The sequence below is a fragment of the Lissotriton helveticus genome, chromosome 8 (genome assembly GCF_964261635.1).
Source record: "Lissotriton helveticus chromosome 8, aLisHel1.1, whole genome shotgun sequence".
In the NCBI taxonomy this organism is placed as follows: Eukaryota; Metazoa; Chordata; class Amphibia; order Caudata; family Salamandridae; genus Lissotriton; species Lissotriton helveticus.
Genome location: NC_136069.1, coordinates 1,716,037,048 through 1,716,059,019, shown reverse-complemented (window position 1 = coordinate 1,716,059,019; position 21,972 = coordinate 1,716,037,048). Strand labels below are relative to the sequence as shown.

General features: G+C 44.4%; 1 protein-coding gene across 1 annotated transcript in view; it reads left to right on the top strand.

Moving 5' to 3' along the window:
• Positions 1–4,651: 4,651 nt before the first annotated feature.
• The window catches only part of LOC144772175 (NACHT, LRR and PYD domains-containing protein 12-like), a 518,526-nt gene continuing 501,205 nt past the window's right edge, over positions 4,652–21,972 (top strand). The window contains 1 exon segment of the mRNA XM_078656313.1: positions 4,652–4,902. Coding sequence (XP_078512439.1) covers positions 4,893–4,902 — 10 coding nt within the window. The 5' untranslated portion in view covers positions 4,652–4,892.

Genomic DNA, 21,972 nt, shown 5'->3' with positions numbered 1-21,972 from the left:
TATCCTTGCAATAGTGAAAAACAAAAATGGATGTATTTCACTATTAGGACATGCCACACATAGCAGGGCATGTCCTACCTTATACTTACAATGCACCCTGCCCTTGGGCGTACCATAGAGGTGTCTGATATGAAGAAAAGGGAAAGTTTAGGGACTGGCAAGTGGGTGCACGTGCTCAGTCAACATGGTAGTATCAGACTGCAAACAGGCTCTGCAATGGCAGGCCTTAGACATATTTTACAAGGCTGCTTCTGTGGGAGCACAACCAGTGCTGCTAGCCCACCAGCAGCATTTGGTTTACAAGCCCTGGGCACTCCTGGTACACTGTACCAGGGTCTGACAAGTAAAACGAAAAAAGCCAATCATGTAATCATGAATTAATACATTAATTTACAATAGGGAGCACTTGCACTATGGCACTGGACAGCAGTGGCACAGTGCCCAAAGCATCTGACACATGAGGCAACAACAAACATGGAAGGGAGACCCACACCAATAGTGCCAGGTCTAACACTGACACTGTCAGGATGTCATTGGATAGTGGAACTCCAGTGATGTTAGTCCTCCTCGATCAGTCAGCCCCCTTTGACACCATCTCTCATCGCATCCTTTTGAAAAGATTGCGAGAGTTTGGTGTCAGAGGCACAGCCTTTAAATGGATTCAAAGCTGTTTATCTGACAGAACACAATGTGTCCAGCTGGACTCTTGTGTCTCAAACCAGTCTGACAGATAAGGGAGTCCCCCAGGGATCCATCTTAAGTCCCACCTTGTTTACCGTATATGTGGCTCCCTTGGCTGGAGTCATTAGAAGGTGTGAGTTTGAGACCATATTGTACGCAGATGACACACAGCTGATAGTCCCTACTGAGGATCACGCTACAGTAATAAAAACTAAAGTTTAAAAATTATATGTCCAGTATAGCAAGATGGATGAGTGAGTATTTTCTGCAGCTCAATGCCACCAAAGCAGAGATATTGTTGTTTGGGAAAGCCGAGGAATTGTGGACTTCAGATTTGTAGCCATCTGAATTAGGAGAAGTACCCTCCCCAAAAATCTGGGCTAAGAATCTAGGCATTAGAATCAATAATAAATTATCTACATTATCAGGCACCTGTTTCGGAACAATGCAGATGTTTAGAAAGATCTTCCCCTGGATCCCTCTATCGGCAAGAAAAACCCTCATCCAGTCGCTCCTGGTTAGTCGACTGGACTATTGTAACGCCTTATTGGTTGGAATAAGGGAAGACCTACTTTCCAAACTACAGGTGGTACAAGATACCGCTGTCCGCCTTGCCCTCAATAAACCAGCACGAACCCCCTCTCTACTACTTCTTCACCAATTACACTGGCTTCCTATTAGGAAACGAGCTATTTTTAAACTCTTATGTACGGTCTTTAAGTCTCTTTAGGGGAATGGACCAGCCTACCTCAAGAAGAAGCTTGTACTGCATCGACCTGTACGTCAGTTGGGATCCAGCAAACGCAACCAGCTTCGCACGCCGCGTATCAGGAAGGCAAAAATGGGTGGTCGGGCCTTTTCCCATTTAGCCCATCGGAATAATCTCCCTGAGGAGATCTGGGCATGCACCGAGCTGTCTCAATTCAAAAAAATGCTCAAGACTTGTCCATTTTAAGTTTATGCTGCTCATTGGGTGTCATCTTCTCAAGCGCCGAGAGATCCCCCAGGAGATGATTCGCAGCACCATAAAAATGAGTTTATTAATAATAATAATAATATAGTGGTATTGTTGCAGACAGTCTGCATAAGAAGGGCTCCAGAGCAGCCACTGAGGTAGATATAGGAGTCAGTGAGTCCTGTGTCTTTCATCTCAGTGACATACCAGCATCAAGGTAGGCTGACAGGATGAGAACGATGACAATGGGGTTTAAGGGTCAGTGAGTTCTGTGTCTGGTATTCCAGCGAGAACCTAGTATCATAGCAGACCATCTGCATGAGAAGGGCTGCTGAGGGGTGACTGAGAGACTATAAGGGACAGTGAGCTCTGTGTCTGGGATCTCAATGAGGTACTGGTATCGTGACGCACTGTCAGATCAAACAGTGCGATCCTTACCTTCTATGTCTCTGCTGTGGCTCTGCAGACACAACGTAGACCCGGCCGTTGTTACTCGTGAATGTCCAAATCGAGAAGGAAGACTGGTCGGGGCTAGGGAAGAGGGCCTTGTCTGTAGGGCTCATCTGAATCTCTCAATGAGCTGCTGTGAGGCCTTAAAGGCTGTGATAGTCCCAACTAACTTCCTAACCTTTATCTCACAATTATCTACCTGTGATCTGCGTGTATACGTGGGATGGCGCTTGTGAAGGGTCTGGTGAAGACGTCAGGTGATCCTCAGTGATCCTTGTATAGGGTTTGGCTTTACAGACAGATCTACAACACAATCATTACTTAATTACAATTAGTTAGAACAGATTAAATCTACATCATGTAATTGCTACACGTTTTTATTTGTCAACTTATACAACTTGGAGTGTAGATTTAAGGTTTCCAATTTTCTCTCTGGTGTTTCTTTCACAGCAAAGAGTCTGCAACAATATATTGTCTCTAAGCTCCTAGAGGTTTTGTGAAGAATTCTTTTTTGAAAACTGATTTTGTACTCTGGTGTTTTGGAACTCAGTGATATGAGCTTCAAATTTGCAAATGTGAATGAGTTATTGTTCTCTCAAATCCTGTCTTTTTAATGCATATCTATGCGTAATTTACAAAAAAAGGTCATCTTGATTTTCCATAAAAGGCCAATGTGCCTACCCTCTTTCTTTTACTTGTTATATTGGGCTTTTGTTTTACAAAATATGACAATTTTGATAACTGGGGAGCCTCAAGATATAGATTTAGCCAATAATATATGAGATGATTGTAGGAAAAGAAGCTGAAAGCAATGCGAACAAAAATATTGAACCGAACTATCATAAGAAGAACAAAAGCAAAGCAGCAATAAAGGTATGGGGTCAAGTTAAGAAGCATCTGGTATTTGGAAAATGTAATTTTAATTTAAAATGTAACTTCTACATGCCTACATCTTCCTATACTATCCTTCCATCAACTTTTCGTGGTGCAGTAATGAAAGATAGAGACAGAAGGGGGTTCTAACAATATCATGCTATTGCACAGCTTCACTCTTTTGTCGAATTATCAGAGTTGTTTTATTTGTGGTAGGCAGATTTTTATACATATTTTCAAGTATGGATTTCCTGTTTAAAAAGATAAGAGACCAGAATTCTGACTTTAAATGTATGACCAAGATTCCTTTAATTGAAGCCTTGAGATTGAGTTATAGAATGGGACCCATATATGCATTGATGATTCTAACTCACTCAGAATAATGACTTAGAGGCACAGAATGATAAATGGAATTAGCGATTGGGCTTGGAGGATATGTACCTACAAGAATCATTGGCTTTGTCTGATAAGATTATTCCACAAGCTGATCTGAAAGCCCAACCTTTCAAGACAGCCTTTCATTTGCATTACACCCCTTCAAGAATGTTTAAATGGGGTGGGGGGGTGACTGTGATGGGAAATGTAACAGATGTGCACAGACTTGGCAGACATAGTACATATGTTTTCTGCAAGTCCAGAGCTAGTACCATTGATACAAGGAGTGGGCGGCCATTTGAGTAACAGCATTAAGACACCAATGGTGGCCCACCCGTTGAGGATGATGCTGGGGGGGGGGGGTTGGTGAGAGGGAGGATGTGAATGATTCGAGAAGGATACTGTATTTAGTTTTTATGGCTATGGCTGTAGCAAGATTGTGTATCAACTCTGACTGGCTAAAACCGGATGCCCCTAATTTTAATATGAGAAGATCTCGGGGATATTATCAACAAAAGGCAATAATAATATATTATGAAGCCCATTATCGCCGTATACAATATTGAGATATTCTTATATAAACTTAAGGGGCTTAGGAAACAGCGACGATGGAAAACTGGTGTGCAAATGGGCTTCTATGGGAATTCTCAAGGGCATATTATCAACAAAAGGCAATAATAATATATTATGAAGCCCATTATCGCCGTATACAATATTGAGATATTCTTATATAAACTTAAGGGGCTTAGGAAACAGCGACGATGGAAAACTGGTGTGCACATGGGCTTCTATGGGAATTCTCAAGGGCATATTATCAAGCCCATTATCGCCGCTTTAGCGGCAGTTTTCTGCCGATAAAAGCGGCGATAATGAATCGCCTTTTGTTGATAATATGCCCCTAGGTTCTCGCCGTATACATTATGGAGATATTCTTATATAAACTTAAGGGGCTTAGGAAACAGCGACAGGGGAAATGATTTGGTCTTGGGTAACAGAATGGATGGAGGGTTACAAGAAAGTCAGAGGCTTTAGTTGGTTAGGAAATTGATGTACGGTGTTTATAAAATGCATATATGGATGTTTTATATTTGTGGTATGGATTGCTGCTGTTAGGAATTATGCACCTGCACTTTAACCTGGGGTATTTGCCTATTTATGATAATAATTGAATCAATTGAATTTTTGTGGTTATGTACTTAGAATATGAATGGATTTTTATAATCATGTCTTAAAAATGTGATATTTAATGCTTTGGAAAATCAATTAAAAAAAGCAACACATGTATTCTACATCATGTATTTGCTACATGTTTTCATTCATCAAATTAAACAACTCTCTGGTGTTTCCAGCACACCGAAGAGTCTGTAAGAATGTATTGTCTCTCAGCTCTCAGCTCCCAGAGGTTTCAGGAAGTCTTTTCCGATGACTGATTTTGTACCCTGGTTTTCTGTATTTTTTATGGAAGACAAGTGTGCCTACCCTCTTCCTTTTCTTTGCAGGAGCTTCTGTTGTTGGCCAGAGGATCGGGAGACTGAGGACATGGTGGCGCAGCTACTGGATGAAGTTAGGTGAGTGAGCGATGATGAGGAGAACCTCGCGGCAAAGCACGTGAAGCCTGGGCGTGGTTTAAATATTGACCGTGGCCTGAAGTACCGGGTTTTTAAGAACCCAGCGGTGCCAGGGAGAACACCCAAAGACTTCGAGTTCTTCCTGTTTCAGACTACAGAAACACAGAGTCTTCTTGGTGAAATCAAAGATCGTATTTATTGGCTGTAGCCAGTAACAGGTATCCTAGAAGTACAACAGCATGTATGTTCTCAGGAGACTGCTCAATCTTACAAAGCCAGACTTCTCCTTTTATACAAAATAATATGCTTCAGGCAAAACATTCCTTATTTTATGGTTGACCATTCACATATTTTACTACAAAGAAAAAGCAGAGTCATGATGACAAGCCCACATTTCAGTTCGTCCAGCCCGCAATTGATTACCCGGCAAGGCCCAGTATTTCCATCAGATATCGACGGACCCCCAATAAAATCGGGCACCTCCTCCTCGTAAAGCAAGTCATAAAGCAAGAAACAGGGACAGGTGTGTGTAAGATTAGGCATGATTTGTGTGTGATGAAAGGTTTATGATATGTTGTGCCTCAATGCTAATCTCGCTCTGCCACTGGGAAAGGAACTGGCCGGACAGGTTTGGCTTCGGGCAGTGGAGTCAGCTTGCCCAGGTCACAGAGGAGGCAGCAAAGGTACGTGTCCTTCGGACTCGGTTTTGGCTTTAGTCATTTGGCTATGTGAGGGCAATCACAAAATGGCTGCCGTTCACAAAATGGAACACGAGGGTCAAGACGAAAACTCCGATTTCAGGGTGATTTCGTCACTCGAACATGACAGAAATGCTTGTGCATAGTATTTAATTCATTACCGGTCTGCTGATACCAAAATCGTCATGATACGATGGTGTTTATGACACGGGTCCAGAATTTTCAGTACCACAGACCCTCCTTTTGCACTTACATAGGCAATAACCTATACTCACGCTAATCTGAGTCCAGGTCTATATTCATAAAGTCATTGAGATGTTGCTGTAGCATCATCCTATTACTTAGCTCGTTTCTTGATACAGGTTTCCTTACACATGATGTAGCACAGAGGCCACATATTGCAGGAGCACACTGTACGCACAGACAGAACAGGAAAAGAATGGCTAAGATCATCCCAATGACTATCAGAATCTTCCATCCCCAGGCGGATATCAGTTCCCAGAACCACCCCATCAGTGACCAGTCTCCTTTATCCACGTGAATAGATTCAGAGATCTTATGCAGTTTGGAGATGGCCTGGTATACTGTCGGAGCGTTATCTGGGATGAAAATGCAGCAACTTGATTGGGTCACTTTGCATACCCCACCTCGGTCTGCAATTATGACGTCTAAAGCGACCCTGTTCTGAAGTGTCATAAGGCGATCCGACTGGAGCTCAGCAGTCAAATTACTAAGGGCACCGGCTGTTTCAATTACAGTGGATTCAACCACCCTTGTCAATTGCCTTATGTTCCTGCTGTTCACCATAGGTCCCCAAAACGGCAGAAAACCTTAACAAAATCTCCGAATTCTTGTCCTGTAGTGTCGTCACTACTAATGACACCTCTGACTATCCTTGTTTTATGGTAATCTGCCGTGGCCGTGTAGGTGGGAGGCAACAGGAACGAAACAAAACATGTGCCCGAAAAGTCAGGGGGCAACCATGTATAGGCCCTATCATGGCAGATGAAGTAGGTGCCCTTAGCTGCTAGAAACGAAGGGGAAGTTCGAGATGGAAAGACATATGTTTCAGTGCAGACACTTTGCCCTAACTGAGCTCTGGGATTCTTGCCATTACCTTGCAGACATAGGTGACCCTGATGGGGTACAATCCAAATCGGGGAGGATATTTTTGCTTGCTGGTTCTCACTCAAAGCAACTCTATATCCTGTTATGTTCCATCTAGTGTATGCTTGCAACTCATCTCCGGCAATGGTTCTATACGAGTCAATGTCTCTGAGTTACTTCTCGTGGAACGTGGGGGATATGGTTCAATGGCATATATGAACACTGTTTGAAACGCCCACAAAGAACCATTGTAGCTGAATGGGAGAACCAAGTATGGGATGCCCTTATCTGTGGTATGTGGCATAAGACCACACACCCAACAATTAGTTGTGTTTACTACCAGTTTGTGTTGGTGTAAAAGCTGAATGAATGAGTTATTGGCAAATTCTGATCTTCTAGCGGACTCGTGTTCAGGTAGAGGGTGAAAAGAATGCGAGGAAACAGTAGAAGGAGGTATGGGCTGTGTAGTGGGTGTAAATGTCACTTGAAAAGTAAATAAAACATATCCTATTAAAAACGTCATCACACTAAGCAACATAAAAATACATAATATCAAAAATCGTGTTCTTGTCATCAATGTACACATTCTGGCTTTAAAGTTCATCGGTTTGGCAGGTCTCTCCATCTTGAAAAACTCCATCCTCTATAATTGCTGCCCGCGGCGGTAGGGTGTTCTATGCTAAGGAATGCTTCTGTCAGTCCAGGGCAACTCCCTTAGACCAACCAGAACCGTCAACCTAACGTCTTCGGCTGCACCCCAAAGACTTGGGCAACCGCGACCCTAGCAGCGGAACCCGGATGGCGGTTCGAAAAACAAAAATAAGCAAGTTTCTCAGATGAGAGAGCTGCACTTTCAAAAATAGAAGAAAAGAATTTTATTTGTCCATAGTCATAGTTCTTGGCCTCAAATTATAACGGGTTCTTCCAGGTGCTGTCTGGTCTTGGAATAAGAGTTCAGGCTCTGTAGTGTTCAATCGAATTGACGGAGGCACGGCTGCTTGCAAAACATTATCGCTTTCCTGTTCAGAAGTTGTTCCTTTTACTCGTGCATCACTAAAAGGCAGAAAGCGAGGCACGGTCTCAGTCTCAGCGTCAGCGATCCCCTCCTGGGTCCACCGGTCGTACGCTAGAGGCAAAGGTACCCTCTTGCAATGTACGCCGTGAACCCAGTACTTTTTCCCTTCCACTGGAACAGCTGATCTTGTTGAGAGAAGGACTAGATGAGGGCCGGTCCACCGGGGTTGGTCATTCTTTGTTCACTGGAAGTTTTTAATCAGCACGTAGGATCCAGGATCGATCGGATGTCCTGGAGTTTCAGAGACCTGAGGCAGGGTGTCGTGGACCTGTTGGTGTAAAACACGCAATTTAGCCGTCAATTCGTACAAATAATCTAGCAGTACAGGGTGTTCGATCTCACTAAACTTGGTTGGCCTTGGCACTCCCCATATGTTGGCCGGGCGGCCGAACACAATTTCATAGGGACTAAGTCCCACCCTTGAATGAGCAGTCATTCTCGTTGATAGGAGTGCCAAGGGCAGAGCGTCCCCCCGGACAACTTTAACTTAAGGTGCATGGTAAGCCTCATTCCTCCAGGGTTTTACCCCTCCCTTTGTGGTATATAAATAAATAATACCGGATCTAGGTTTGACTGGACATAGCAATAACAGATAGCTCAATAAATAAGAGTCAAGATTCGAGGTAGTAGGAGTTTGCAGGTTTAATACAGCATAAAGGACAGGAACAGGACAACCTGCACAGGAATGGGATGGCAGCTGCCTGGGGGTAGGATCTGGAATGAGCGCGCGCTGGCGTAAGGGAAAAAAGGATCGGCGTAACATTTAATAACAGTGCACAAGCATATATACTAAAACAGTTGCAATTGCAATACATACAATAGGCGGAGCAGTGGGTGTGGTCAATAGCAGTCGCGAAAGATAAGGGTGAAAGTAGGTGTAACAAGAGGCGTATACATAGACATGTGATGTAAACGTAACAGAATATGTCATAAATAGGGCGGAAACATGGAGGGGGCTACCTAAGGAGCCGGGACCTCTAACCTAGTGGTGCGCGCAAACTGACAATGACGTGTTACTAGGAGAAGCTGGGGGCTATGAACTCTGTGCTAGGAGCAGAGACTGAAGTCTGGAGAGTCAGGGCGACATGGACCTAACACTATCTAGTATCTGATGTTTAGAGAACATGTTGATAGAATCCAAAAGTTATCGGGGTAAAGACTAACAGACTCTAGGACTGGTGCATACATTATTCTACATGTAGTGCGTGTTGAAGAATATTAAATGACCATTAATACAGTATTTCTCTTACATGGAGACGTAAAGGCTAGACGATGACGGAAACTATTGATGCGATTCAGTAGCTTAGGAATGCAGAGAAGGAGGGCTGGACTGATAACTAGAATCATAACATACCCTTGGCAGACTAGCAGGCAGAGCCAGGCCGAGCCGGGCACTGTGAGGCAGGAAGTAAGTGAAGGGTCAGGAACACAGGTGGGGGCTGTATCGCTCCTCAGCGAGGGCTCAGGAGACAGGAGCTGAATCTGGTGTCCGGGCCCTTTTGAGGCCTAGAAACGGGGACTTTTCAATGAAATAACGTGCACACTGGGAAACGTGGCAACGTAACTTTACATAGGCCTGATATTCGTAGTATTCACGAGAACTGGAAACTGGCATACTAGAGATGGACACAACTATAATTGCGTCTTTAATCGATCATGGGGAATACATATGCATATTAATCATGCACACATAACATAAGATGGGGGACACGTAGGGACACAGAACATGGCAAAATTTACTTTTCCACATTCCCTCCTTGTCACTACGTTTCCATCAGGAAACATCAATATTCATGATACCATCTATCATTTCATACAGTATCATTTGCTCGTCTCGGATTTTCTTGGAACGGGATTTAGAACGGGACTTGGGACTAGGAATACAAGAGGTAGCACAAATGCCACAAATCGCAGGGCCACATTGTATACATAGGCAGCAACTGAATATGATCGCTACTGCAATACCTAGAAAGGACAAGACTTTCCATCCCCAGGCGGAAATTATATTCCAGAACCAACCGGACCATGTCCAGGTGCCTGGATCTTGGTGTAACATATGGGCAATTTTATGGAGTCTGGTTATAGCTGAATAAACAGACGGCGCGTTATTTGGAATGAAAATGCAGCAACTAGATCCGATGACTCTACAAGCCCCGCCCCTATCGGCCAGTATGACGTCAAGGACGAGACGATTCTGGAGCACGACAATTCTCATAAAGGATTGCTCTTCGGTTAAGTTACCTAGAGCAGAAGTAGTCTCAATCACTACTGCTTCAAGTGTTCTGGTTAATCTACGTATCAGTTTACTATTCACGACAGTACCTAAATAGGGGAAAACACCTTTATTGATATCTATGTATTGTTCTAGAGCAGTTTCAGTATAATCGACAATCGGGAGGTCTCTCTTGTGTCTAGTATGTACTAGGTGGGAATTCCTATGATAATCAGGTGGTGCTAGGAAAACTGGTGGCAGTAGGAAGGCAATGTAACAGGTTCCCTCCCAATCGAGGGGCAGACGAACATATGCGGTCTGACCACAAACAAAATAAGAATGACGTGAAGCTTTAAAAAATGGATTTCCTACTGTCACTATACTTGACAATAGTAGTACAATCACTATGTCCTACATGTACGGAACCATTCTTTCGGACACATAATTCGCCTTTAACGGGTAGTTCTGACATAGCAGGTAAGTCTGGAGTAGTATCAGACTGAACATTCAGGACCATGAAATTCGAAGAATAATTACCTAAATTATAAACTTCATTTTCTAGATCTAACCCTGTTCTGTGGGAAAGACCTTGCTTGTCTGGAAAACATGTACTGTTAAGAAAAGACATATCTGTTGATGATGACGTTAACGTGGACCATGCTCCACATGAACCGTTATGTGAAAATGGATAAGGAAAGAGTGGCAGAACTCCCTTCGGTGTCTGGAAAGGGGGGAGTCGACCACACACCCAACAATTAGTGGCATTGCTGGTCTGGTGTGAATAATGTAACATGCGGATAAAGGAATTGTTACGCATAGCAAGACGATAAGATAGTTCATGAGGAGGCAGATCACTAAACGTGTGCTCTACTGTATTATTAGAAAACTTATTTACATGAGAAATAGGAAAATACAAATAAAATGCATAACTTGTGCAGGTAAACATAATGCTGAAAAACAATATGAAACTTAGAAAAACGATACATCGGTTTGAGTTTTGACTAACTCTCTCACTATGGGGGTCTATTTTATACATGTCAGAAACCGGTCTAACCGTTTCACCTAGGGGAGGACTTAGACAATCAAACTGGCTGACTTATTTTACTAGACCTTAATTTCTTCTTATACTCCTGTTGCGGAGTTTTCTCTAACAGGCAGGGTTTAGTATCATTGTCTTTTGCGGGACAGTCCTTAAGAACAGTACTTTGGCAGTCTTTCAAATCCTGGGAAATGTTCTTGGAAACAGTCTTTAGTCCATAAAACTTTTTCACGTGAGACAGGTGGACCCAGCCCTTCCTGCCTTCCAGCTTGACGGCAGTACGGGTGGCCAGGAGGACCTGTTTTGGCTCCTTCCAGCGAGGCTCCAGCGGACTTGAACGATCAAAGTTCCTCACAAGAACCAGATTTCCGGGAACGATCTCATGCGGTGCCACCTCGGTATTGTCTGGAAATGCGGCGGCAACCTGTGAACGACAAGAGTGCAAGGCAGACATCAAGGAAGCTAGGTAATCTGTCAGCATATTACTTGAAACATCTGTAATACTTCGGGGTCTAGGTGTACCCCACATATTAGGGGGGCGGCCGAATACGACCTCATACGGAGACAGACCGGATCTGGAATGTGCGACCATGCGCATGTAAAACAGAGCGACTGGCAGAGCTACTAGCCAGTCTACACCTTTTTCTTGACATATTTTGGCAATGCGGATTTTCAGGGTCTGGTTATGTCTCTCTACGAGACCAGCTGCTTCTGGATGGCGTACACAATGGAACTTCCACTGGTACCCTAACAACAGGGAAATGTGTTTCATGAGCTCAGATGAGAATGGCTGGCCGTTATCAGAATACACGACCCTAGGGAGTCCATAACGGGGGAAGAACTCACGAACCAACTGCTTGGCAGTGGTCGCGGCTGTGTAATCTGGGACTGGATATGCTTCTGTCCACCTGGACAAAGCGCATACAACTACAAGGACATACTTGAAACCTCGACATCGCTCCATCTGAATATAATCCATCTGGAGGACTTCAAAAGGGTGGTCAGGGGGCTGGAATCCACCTTGTTCCACCGGGACACTTTTACCTGGATTAAACTGGCAACATATCATACAGGTACGGACTTTCTGCTTGGCTGCAGCTCGTAAATGCTTGTTGAACCAAATGTTCTGGATACTGTCTAACATAGCTTTTTCTCCTAAATGTGCTGGACTATGTGCGGTATTGATAATGACTTGAACCATAGAGTCGGGGAGAAACCATGTGACTTTACCCTTCGTTACCCATCCCTGATCTGTCTGGACCCCTCCTTGTTCGGACCATTTCTTGATTTCTTCGGGAGTAGCATGTAACTGGATATCTATGACATCTTGAGTAGGGTCCTTAACTGTCATGCATGTAGTCGGATCTGGAGTATGTGTCTGTGTCGGATTAACTGAAATGTCTGGAGTCTGTGCTGTAAGCTTGGCTGTGCGATCTGCTAGATCATTACCTTGAGAAATAATATCAGTAACTTTCGTATGTGCTTTGCACTTCATGATAGCAATAGATGTCGGTAAATGTATGGCATCTAACAGAGCTTGAATAAGGAGACCATGCTGAATCTTGGTTCCATGAGAAGTCATGAAACCTCTCTCCTGCCAGAGCACTCCGAAGTCGTGTACAACTCCAAATGCGTAGCGTGAATCTGTGTAAACATTAACTTTCAGGTTCTTGGCGTGTATGCAGGCTTGTGTCAGAGCAACTAGCTCTGCTGCTTGAGCAGACAGGGTGTCAATACGGTGTGTTTCTATAACTTCAGTGTCAGTAGTCACTGCATACGCGGCTACTAGTTCTCCTGTACTTGTTCTCATACATGAACCATCCACATAAAGTGTCAGGTCGGGATCTGGTAATGGAATATCTGTCAGATCTTGTCTTGGCTTAGTCATAGTGTTAACTACTTCCACACAGTCGTGTGTGGCAGGATTCGAAGTAACTGACGGTAACAGTGTAGCAGGATTCAGAACGTTGCAGCGTCTGATTTCTATGTGTGGCTGAAACAATGTCAGTTCATAACCTGTTAAACGTGCAATTGTCAAGTGCTGAGTTTGGGTTCGGTTTAAAAGAACTTCCACGGAGTGTGGAACTTGTACTGTCAGGGAATGTCCTAATACTATGGAATCACTTTGTCTGATAGCTAGTGCTGTGGATGCAACTGACTTAAGGCACGCAGGCAGAGCCTAGGCTACTGGATCTAATGTGCTTGAAAAATAAGCACAGGGCTTGTATTGTCCTGCTTGATCTTGTGTGAGAACAGATAATGCTGTACCTTCACGTTCAGTGACAAAAAGTGTAAAAGGCTTACTGTAGTTCGGTGTAGCTAGAACTGGAGCTTGGCATAAAGCTTTCTTTAACTCATTGAAACTAAGTGTATGTTCAGATGTCCAAGGGAGGACAGTCGATACGGCTGCCTCCTGTGTCGTTAACTGTATCAGTGGTTTAGCTAGAAATGCATACTGAGGAATCCATTGTCTGCAATAAGAAGTAAGGCCGATAAAAGCACGTACCTCTTTCTGTGTCTTGGGTTGAGGAAGACTCGCTATTAACTGGATACGGTCTGGTGTCAACTGCCTACCCCACTTGGACAGTAAGTGGCCTAAGTAGATCACTTGCTGTACACAGAATTGAAGCTTTGAAGGGGACACCTTGTGCCCCATCTCGGCTAGAAAATACAAGACTGTGAGTGATGCTCGCTCGCAAGCACGTTCAGAACGGGCTGTGATCAGTAGATCATCAACATACTGGAGCAGGGCAGTGTCTGTTGGCATGTGAATATTGTCTAGTTGTCTCTTAAGTGCTTGACTGTAAATACTAGGACTTTCTGTGAAACCTTGAGGAGCTCGTGTGAACATATAGCTCCTTCCATTTAAACAAAAACCGAAAAGAAACTGGCTGTCTGGATGAATGGGGACACTGAAAAACGCATTCTTGAGGTCTATGACTGTGAAAAATGAGGCTTCGGAATCAATGGCTGTCAATAGGGAAGAGATATCTGGGACAACTGGGTACTGGGGAATAATACATTTATTGAGTTCTCGAAGGTCAATCACTAATCGATATACTGGGGGTGCATTTGGATCAGTACGTTTCATGACTGGAATGATCGGAGAATTACATACATTGGAGTCAGTTTCTACAACTACTCCTTGAGCCATGAGCTCGTCAATAATTTTGGATAAGGCTGCTACAGCCTCAGGTGGTAATCTGTACTGTCTGATTCGTGGCAGGACTACACCTGGTTTGAGAGTCACACGATAGGGTGTGATTTGCATGAAACCCACATCAGTTGGACCTTGTGCCCATAGATGCTGCGGGACATTAGACAATCTTGGATCAAAATCTCGTAATACATAGTGACCCTTGAAGTCACGTAAAAACAATCGTATTCCCTCTGGGGAGCAGCAAATAACTGCACCTAATTCTTTCAGTGTCTTAATACCTAACAAATTTTCTGGACATGACTTCGTAAGTAACAGATCAGTAGTGCGGGACAATGGACCTACTTCTAGAGTAACTGGCTTAGATATCTCGTTTACAATAGGCTTTCCTGAAAATCCAAGGGAAACATTTCTAGAGCCTGAGAGCGGAGCCCCTGGAACTTCGGCGTGACTGATGGTCGTCCTACTTGCCCCTGTATCAATCAGAAACTTTCTGTCTTTCCCTAGTACTTGACTATGAACATAGGGACCTTCTTGATCTACAGGAATCTCGATGAGAGGCAAGCCTACCTCCCTCTCTAGGCTGTTTCATGAGTACTGTTGGTACTCTGGATACTCAGACTGTGCATACTGGTACATCTGCTGTGTAACATGCTGTGTTGCAGCAATAGGCGGACGTGGTCTTTCTTTAGTCTTACCAGTAGCTATATTTAAGCATGAGCGCAAAATCCGCTCCGATCGCGGATTTTGCGGATTTTTGGTAAATCCGCGATCCGCGAACTCTCGCGGATTTACCGAGAATCCGCAATCCGCGATCGGAGCGGATTTTGCGGTCAAAAGTTCAAGCCTTAGCCTAATGCATAATTTACGATGGCGCCGGCAAGCTGCCAGCGCCATCCTCAAATGGTTACTTAATTAGCTTCGACAGGAAGCTCTAACAGATAAGATAAAGCAGGGGCTCGAGCGCCTGCTTTATTTTATCAGTTGGAGCTTCCTGTTGAAGCTAATTAAGTAACTTTTGCAGGATGGCGCCGGCAGCTTGCCGGCGCCATCGTAAATTATTTACAATGCTGAAAAACGGAGGTGTCTTCTCGAATTAATATGAGGGGCAGGGTGGAGGTGTCTTCTCGAATAAATATGAGGGGCAGGGTTCATTCTGGCACGACGGTCCTGGCACAAAAAATATACCTCAACAGGAAACACTTGCGGATATCAATAAAGCATGTGCCCTAGTTGAAGCTTAAATTCAGTGACTCATTCATCAGCCCAAAAATTAATCTGCTGCTCTGATCGGTCTCTGCCCTTTTATACACACAAGAGGCATGCTCGCATGGACGCCCCGTCCGTTTGGCCCCGCCCACACACTCGAGGTGTGCACCGTCTTCCCGCCATTTACCCACTATGATGGACATTTCACTCAAGGGACCCCTGCGCACTTCGGCGCGATTGCATAGTAACACACACTTGGTCGCTGGAACTAGTTGAAGCGCAAATGCAGTGACTCATTAATCAGCCCAAAAAAAATCGTGAGCATTGGGAGGCTGGGCAGATGTGCCTTCTTCCCAAATATATCATTGAAAATCCGCTGTGATGCTGCTCTGATCGGTCTCTGACCTTTTAGACACACAAGAGGCATGTGCGCTCGCGTGGAAGCCCCGTCCGTTTGGCCCCGCCCACACACTCGATGAAGCCCCGCCCCCAAATCCGCAAATCCGCTAAATCCGCGGATTTTGCGGATCCACGATCCGTGGATCCGCTAAATCCGCGAATCGTGGATCCGCAAAATCCGCCCATGCTTAGCTATATTGTGTTTCAGAACTGCACACTCGTTTATGAAATGACCTGGCTGTTTACAATAATTGCATGTCCCTTTAACGGGAGCTGCAGGATGACTTGCTTGATTCGGACCCCTCTTCTGACTGTCTTGAGGAACAGATTGTGCAACTAGTACTTTCATTTTCGTGTCTTTCATACGTTTTCTCTCGTGTTCTTGCTCTTCTCTGATTCTATTCTGGTGGTACTGGAGCATCTGTAACATCTGGGACGGGGTACTAGCTTGCCATGTACTTTCGACTTTCAAAACTCGATTCTTAACTTGTGGACTTGAATTCTCGACTAATTTAGTAACAAAAAGATGAGGGTATGACTCGCTACTCGTCTTCAAGCCACTGTTTATAATAAAGCATTTCTCAAATCTAGAATAAAAATCACTAGTGTCTTCGTCTTGTTTCTGTTTACATGCTGAGATTGCATCCCAGTCTTCCTTTTTTAGTGGTTAATAATCTGGGCAAAACTTGTATTAACAGTTCTGGTAATTCTTTACATTTCTCTCCAAGACCGGTACCTGGTACGCGTATCTTATCTTCAGCTTCTAGAACTGCCCAATCGATCTTTTTCTCTCCCACCTCCCAATCTTTTTCCTTGAGTTTCTCGTATACCCCTGCGGGCAATAGGACTTTTAGCATTTTAATAATATCTGGATAAGAGTATTCTCCCATACGGAGCATGTCTTTTAATTCTCGGTGGAACCCTGCTGGATCTTTGTCGTGACAAGGAATTAATTTCTTCATCTCTAAGAGTTCCATCTTTGTAATCGGGGTGTAAACAAATACTCGTTGCATTTCACCACCTGCTGTCCTGACTGGGTGTACTTCTCGTAGCGGGTTCTGTCTATCTATGTAAAACGGTTTACTTTCTGGAGGTGAGACATGAACAAAATGCGGGTTCAAAAACATACTATATTTGTGACGCTGTTCTAGAATGACACTAATTAAATCGGTACCTAAACCTTTCCATCTATACTGGAGTAACTCGTTCAGGACATCATGTAACGGACCTGGATCAGAATGTTGACCCTCATACAATGTGATGAGGTGCTGGATCATATACATACCCACCAGTCGCTGCTCGGCTGGGGGCAATTTCAGAAACATGTGTGCCACTATTTCGTCTGGAAAAGTGGTAGAATCAGTAATCCATCGGACTGCTGATCGGACTAGTTCTTGTTCATGCATAGTACTTAACTCACTATAACCGATTCGTGATTTCAGAATGTGATCGGTAGCTTGAAATACTTGTTCTAGAGAACCTTGTTCCGGTGCTGGATGATGAAAAACTGACTTGTGTTCTAGGCGTAAATGGCGGTCTGGAAATCTAGATTTTCCTACATACGCTATTCTGGCGGGATTCTCGTCCTCTACCTCTTCTGTAGGAGAGTCATTCTCTTTCTCGCTTACTTGTGCTGCTTTACGTTGTTCGTGTAACCTTATTATTTCCTTACGAATTTTCTTGTACATACTCTCTATACTACTGATAGTTCTGTGCTTACCCTCGGCTATATTATCACTCCACCTTGTCAGGATTCTCATTTCGCTCGGATCTTTGGTCGGATAATCTTGTTCTCTTATTAAACAATTAATCAGAAACTTTAATATCATGAGCTGGATTTCAGCTTTCCTTTGAGACATGGCTTCGCCAATACTTTCTGGATCATCCCCTGTACGGATGAAACGATATATTCTGTCTAGATCTTCTTTCATATCTGGTAGGGTGTCCAAATACCCGGTCACCCGTCTTACACGTATGGAATATATAACCGTACTATCATCACCTGCGACTGGATCATAGCGGCATTCAGTAAGAGCTCGTCGGATATCTGCAACGGACTTATATTTGGGCGTACGCTGTAACGCACATTCATGTAACTCGACTAACGTTAAACGTTGGTGTGGTGGCGGGGTACCAGGAGGACCTCCTCCTGCGGCCCCTAAACTGGTATCATCGACTGATACTCTTCGTACTGGCGCGGCGGGAAATTGTAATGTAGGCTGGACCGGGGGTACCGTAGCAGGTACTCCGGTGTCTGGAGGAGCAGGAATGGCATGATTTACAGGGACTGGCGGAACAGGATTTGCATATTCTGGGACTGTGTCGTCCAAATAGGACGAGATGAAAATATCAGCTGCGGTCGGTTTGTGACGTAGCTTGGTCGGAACTAATGGTGGCGGAAAATTACTGGATGCCTCCGGGGTCGCTTTTGGCAAGCCCTCGGCAAGAAGAGGATACATACCCTTAATAAGGGCATGCCTCTGTCTATCTGACTGTTCGGTTTTGACTCGTTCACCTATCTCGATTAATTCCCTTTCATGGGCTCTTTCTAAGGATTCTCTACTTAATTCTGACTTTCTGATTTCTTTCTCGGTTCTTTTATGAGATTCTTTGCGCCATAACTCGATGGCATCTTTCTGTGACTGTCTGGCTTTCTTTTTCCATAATGCTTCTTCTACTCGCATGATGCACTCGGCATCCCATGTACCCGATACGGGCCATCTATACTTTTCTTCTAACTGTTTGGTGTACTCCACCCATAAATCTAGATATAATATGGCACTTATGCCATGCTTCTGATACATAAAATGACCTGGACTGTCCCTAGGCGGGACAGGAACTGCTTCTTCTAACAGACCTTTTCTAGTTCTTAACTGACGTAGTCTGGAAAATAACGGCATGACTGAACTGTAATCTGGACACAATACAATACACAATGAACACGATAATACAATAACGATAATTACACCACTTTCATACCACGACACTAAAATACATGAAAAACATTTAAAATAACAGTTCGAACAGAATACTACCTGGAATACGGAAAACAGAATACATGAATTGCTCGAGAACAGAACTGACTTAGAACAGAAACTAGATGCACTGCTGGAACAGTACGAAACTTACCGGTCTCATAAAGAGACACGTCAGGACCCGCATCCACCGGAGTGGACACTTCGTTTTGGGATCTGTGTACCACCAAACCCCACGGACCAGAGACAATTAGATTGACCCTGTCTAGATACTACCCCAGCAACGGTACTCACCGGGCAGCAAGAACGGAAGGCCTTGGACTGGACTGGACTGCTTCGACGCCGGACGGACGAACTTCGGACTTCTGTTACGGGTGGGCCTCCGGATACCTCGGACCTTGGACTCTCGGCTTGGGCTCTGGTCGGGACTTGCCGCGTTCCTCCACCGCCTCGTCTGGATGCTGGACCGCAACCTCCGTCTCCTCCGTGGGCCTGAGGGATACTTGAAGCAGAAATATCTGCCGGTGCGCAGAAGAGTTCCGTCACGGCTGCAGAGGGTCAGGGGGCATACGTGGCTTCACCGGCGCGTGGGGAAAGGGCAAGTCCCTATTCGGGCGCCATTATGTGGTATATAAATAAATAATACCGGATCTAGGTTTGACTGGACATAGCAATAACAGATAGCTCAATAAATAAGAGTCAAGATTCGAGGTAGTAGGAGTTTGCAGGTTTAATACAGCATAAAGGACAGGAACAGGACAACCTGCACAGGAATGGGATGGCAGCTGCCTGGGGGTAGGATCTGGAATGAGCGCGCGCTGGCATAAGGGAAAAAAGGATCGGCGTAACATTTAATAACAGTGCACAAGCATATATACTAAAACAGTTGCAATTGCAATACATACAATAGGCGGAGCAGTGGGTGTGGTCAATAGCAGTCGCGAAAGATAAGGGTGAAAGTAGGTGTAACAAGAGGCGTATACATAGACATGTGATGTGAACGTAACAGAATATGTCATAAATAGGGCGGAAACATGGAGGGGGCTACCTAAGGAGCCGGGACCTCTAACCTAGTGGTGCGCGCAAACTGACAATGACGTGTTACTAGGAGAAGCTGGGGGCTATGAACTCTGTGCTAGGAGCAGAGACTGAAGTCTGGAGAGTCAGGGCGACATGGACCTAACACTATCTAGTATCTGATGTTTAGAGAACATGTTGATAGAATGCAAAAGTTATCGGGGTAAAGGCTAACAGACTCTAGGACTGGTGCATACATTATTCTACATGTAGTGCGTGTTGAAGAATATTAAATGACCATTAATACAGTATTTCTCTTACATGGAGACGTAAAGGCTAGACGATGACGGAAACTATTGATGCGATTCAGTAGCTTAGGAATGCAGAGAAGGAGGGCTGGACTGATAACTAGAATCATAACATACCCTTGGCAGACTAGCAGGCAGAGCCAGGCCGAGCCGGGCACTGTGAGGCAGGAAGTAAGTGACGGGTCAGGAACACAGGTGGGGGCTGTATCGCTCCTCAGCGAGGGCTCAGGAGACAGGAGCTGAATCTGGTGTCCGGGCCCTTTTGAGGCCTAGAAACGGGGACTTTTCAATGAAATAACGTGCACACTGGGAAACGTGGCAACGTAACTTTACATAGGCCTGATATTCGTAGTATTCACGAGAACTGGAAACTGGCATACTAGAGATGGACACAACTATAATTGCGTCTTTAATCGATCATGGGGAATACATATGCATATTAATCATGCACACATAACATAAGATGGGGGACACGTAGGGACACAGAACATGGCAAAATTTACTTTTCCACACCTTCCCTCAGTAGAAATTAACCACCCCCTGATAACTGTTGCTCTTAACACAGGTACAACTACAACGGCTCACTGCAGCAATCAGATCTGACCCAGCCCCCCAACTTGTGAACAGCGCGGTAGACACAACGCTCTTCGCGCTCATGTAATTATCCCCCTGCTTCCTTCATGGTCCCCTCACCGCCCCTCACTATCCCTCGCCAATAGTGTGGAACACTTCACCAAGGCACACCTATGTCCCTCGTCGCATGAACTGATCACAATGCGCCGTGGATATCAGCACTGGTTGCTTGACAATTCTCTCACAAGAATGACCAAGTAACACCTTAAAGCATGGTATGAGTCCGAATTCAGAATAATCCTAAGAGTTACACAGATGTTTAATGTTCTGTCATATGTCCCCCTTTTTCCATGTTTATACAGGCTTTAATTCAGGCAGGCAATGGTTGTCCTGATGATGATCCATTATCTTTGACTGGATCGAAACGCCGTCGACATGATATGTGGGCTTAACACTAGTTCACTATTATGTGCCTAAAACGTTCTGTTTCCCACATATGTGAAGCAAATACATTGCAAATACTGCCCTTTTCCTCCGCTTTTCTTCACATGCCTGAAACACCTTATATGTTTGTATTGTCTTAATGTACGTATAGCACTGTGGATGCAGGACTGTGTCCCACTGTTCCATTGTTTTCTTCTAAATCAATTTATTTAACTATTGAATAAATTTGCAAGTCCGGCTGGACTTTTTTGGTTATTATAGTGCATATTGTGGCCTATAATTATTATGGTTGTCAGCTTCCTTGTCAAGGACCTTTGTTTCTTTTGCAATTGATACCCCAGGTCCTTGTTTACCTAGCGGGTCCCCTTGTCTTTAAAATAGTAAGGGCAGAGCGTCAGGCCATTTAAGACCAGTGCTCGCTTGGATCTTGGCCAGTTTCAGTTTTAGTGTGCCATTATAGCACTCTACTAGTCCAGCTGATTGGGGGTGATTTGCAGCGTGAAATTTTTGCTGAATGCCTAGCCCTTCACATACTTTCTTCATCACTCGACCCACAAATTCACTCCCATTATCACTCCAGACCATTCTCGGCATTCCAAATCTAGGGAAGAATTCTTTGACAATGGCTTTAGCTGTGGACAGGGCAGTATTGTCCTTTAAGGGATATGCTTCTACCCATCTTGAAAAGGCACAAACAACAATGAGTACGTATTTCAGATTGTTGCACCTTTCCATGTGGAGGAAATCTAGCTGCAAAACCTCAAACGGATACGTTGGAGGCGCAAAATGACCAGCTGGAGTTGGAGTTCCCCTACCAGGATTGTATTTCAGACACACCATACAATTCTTGACCACAT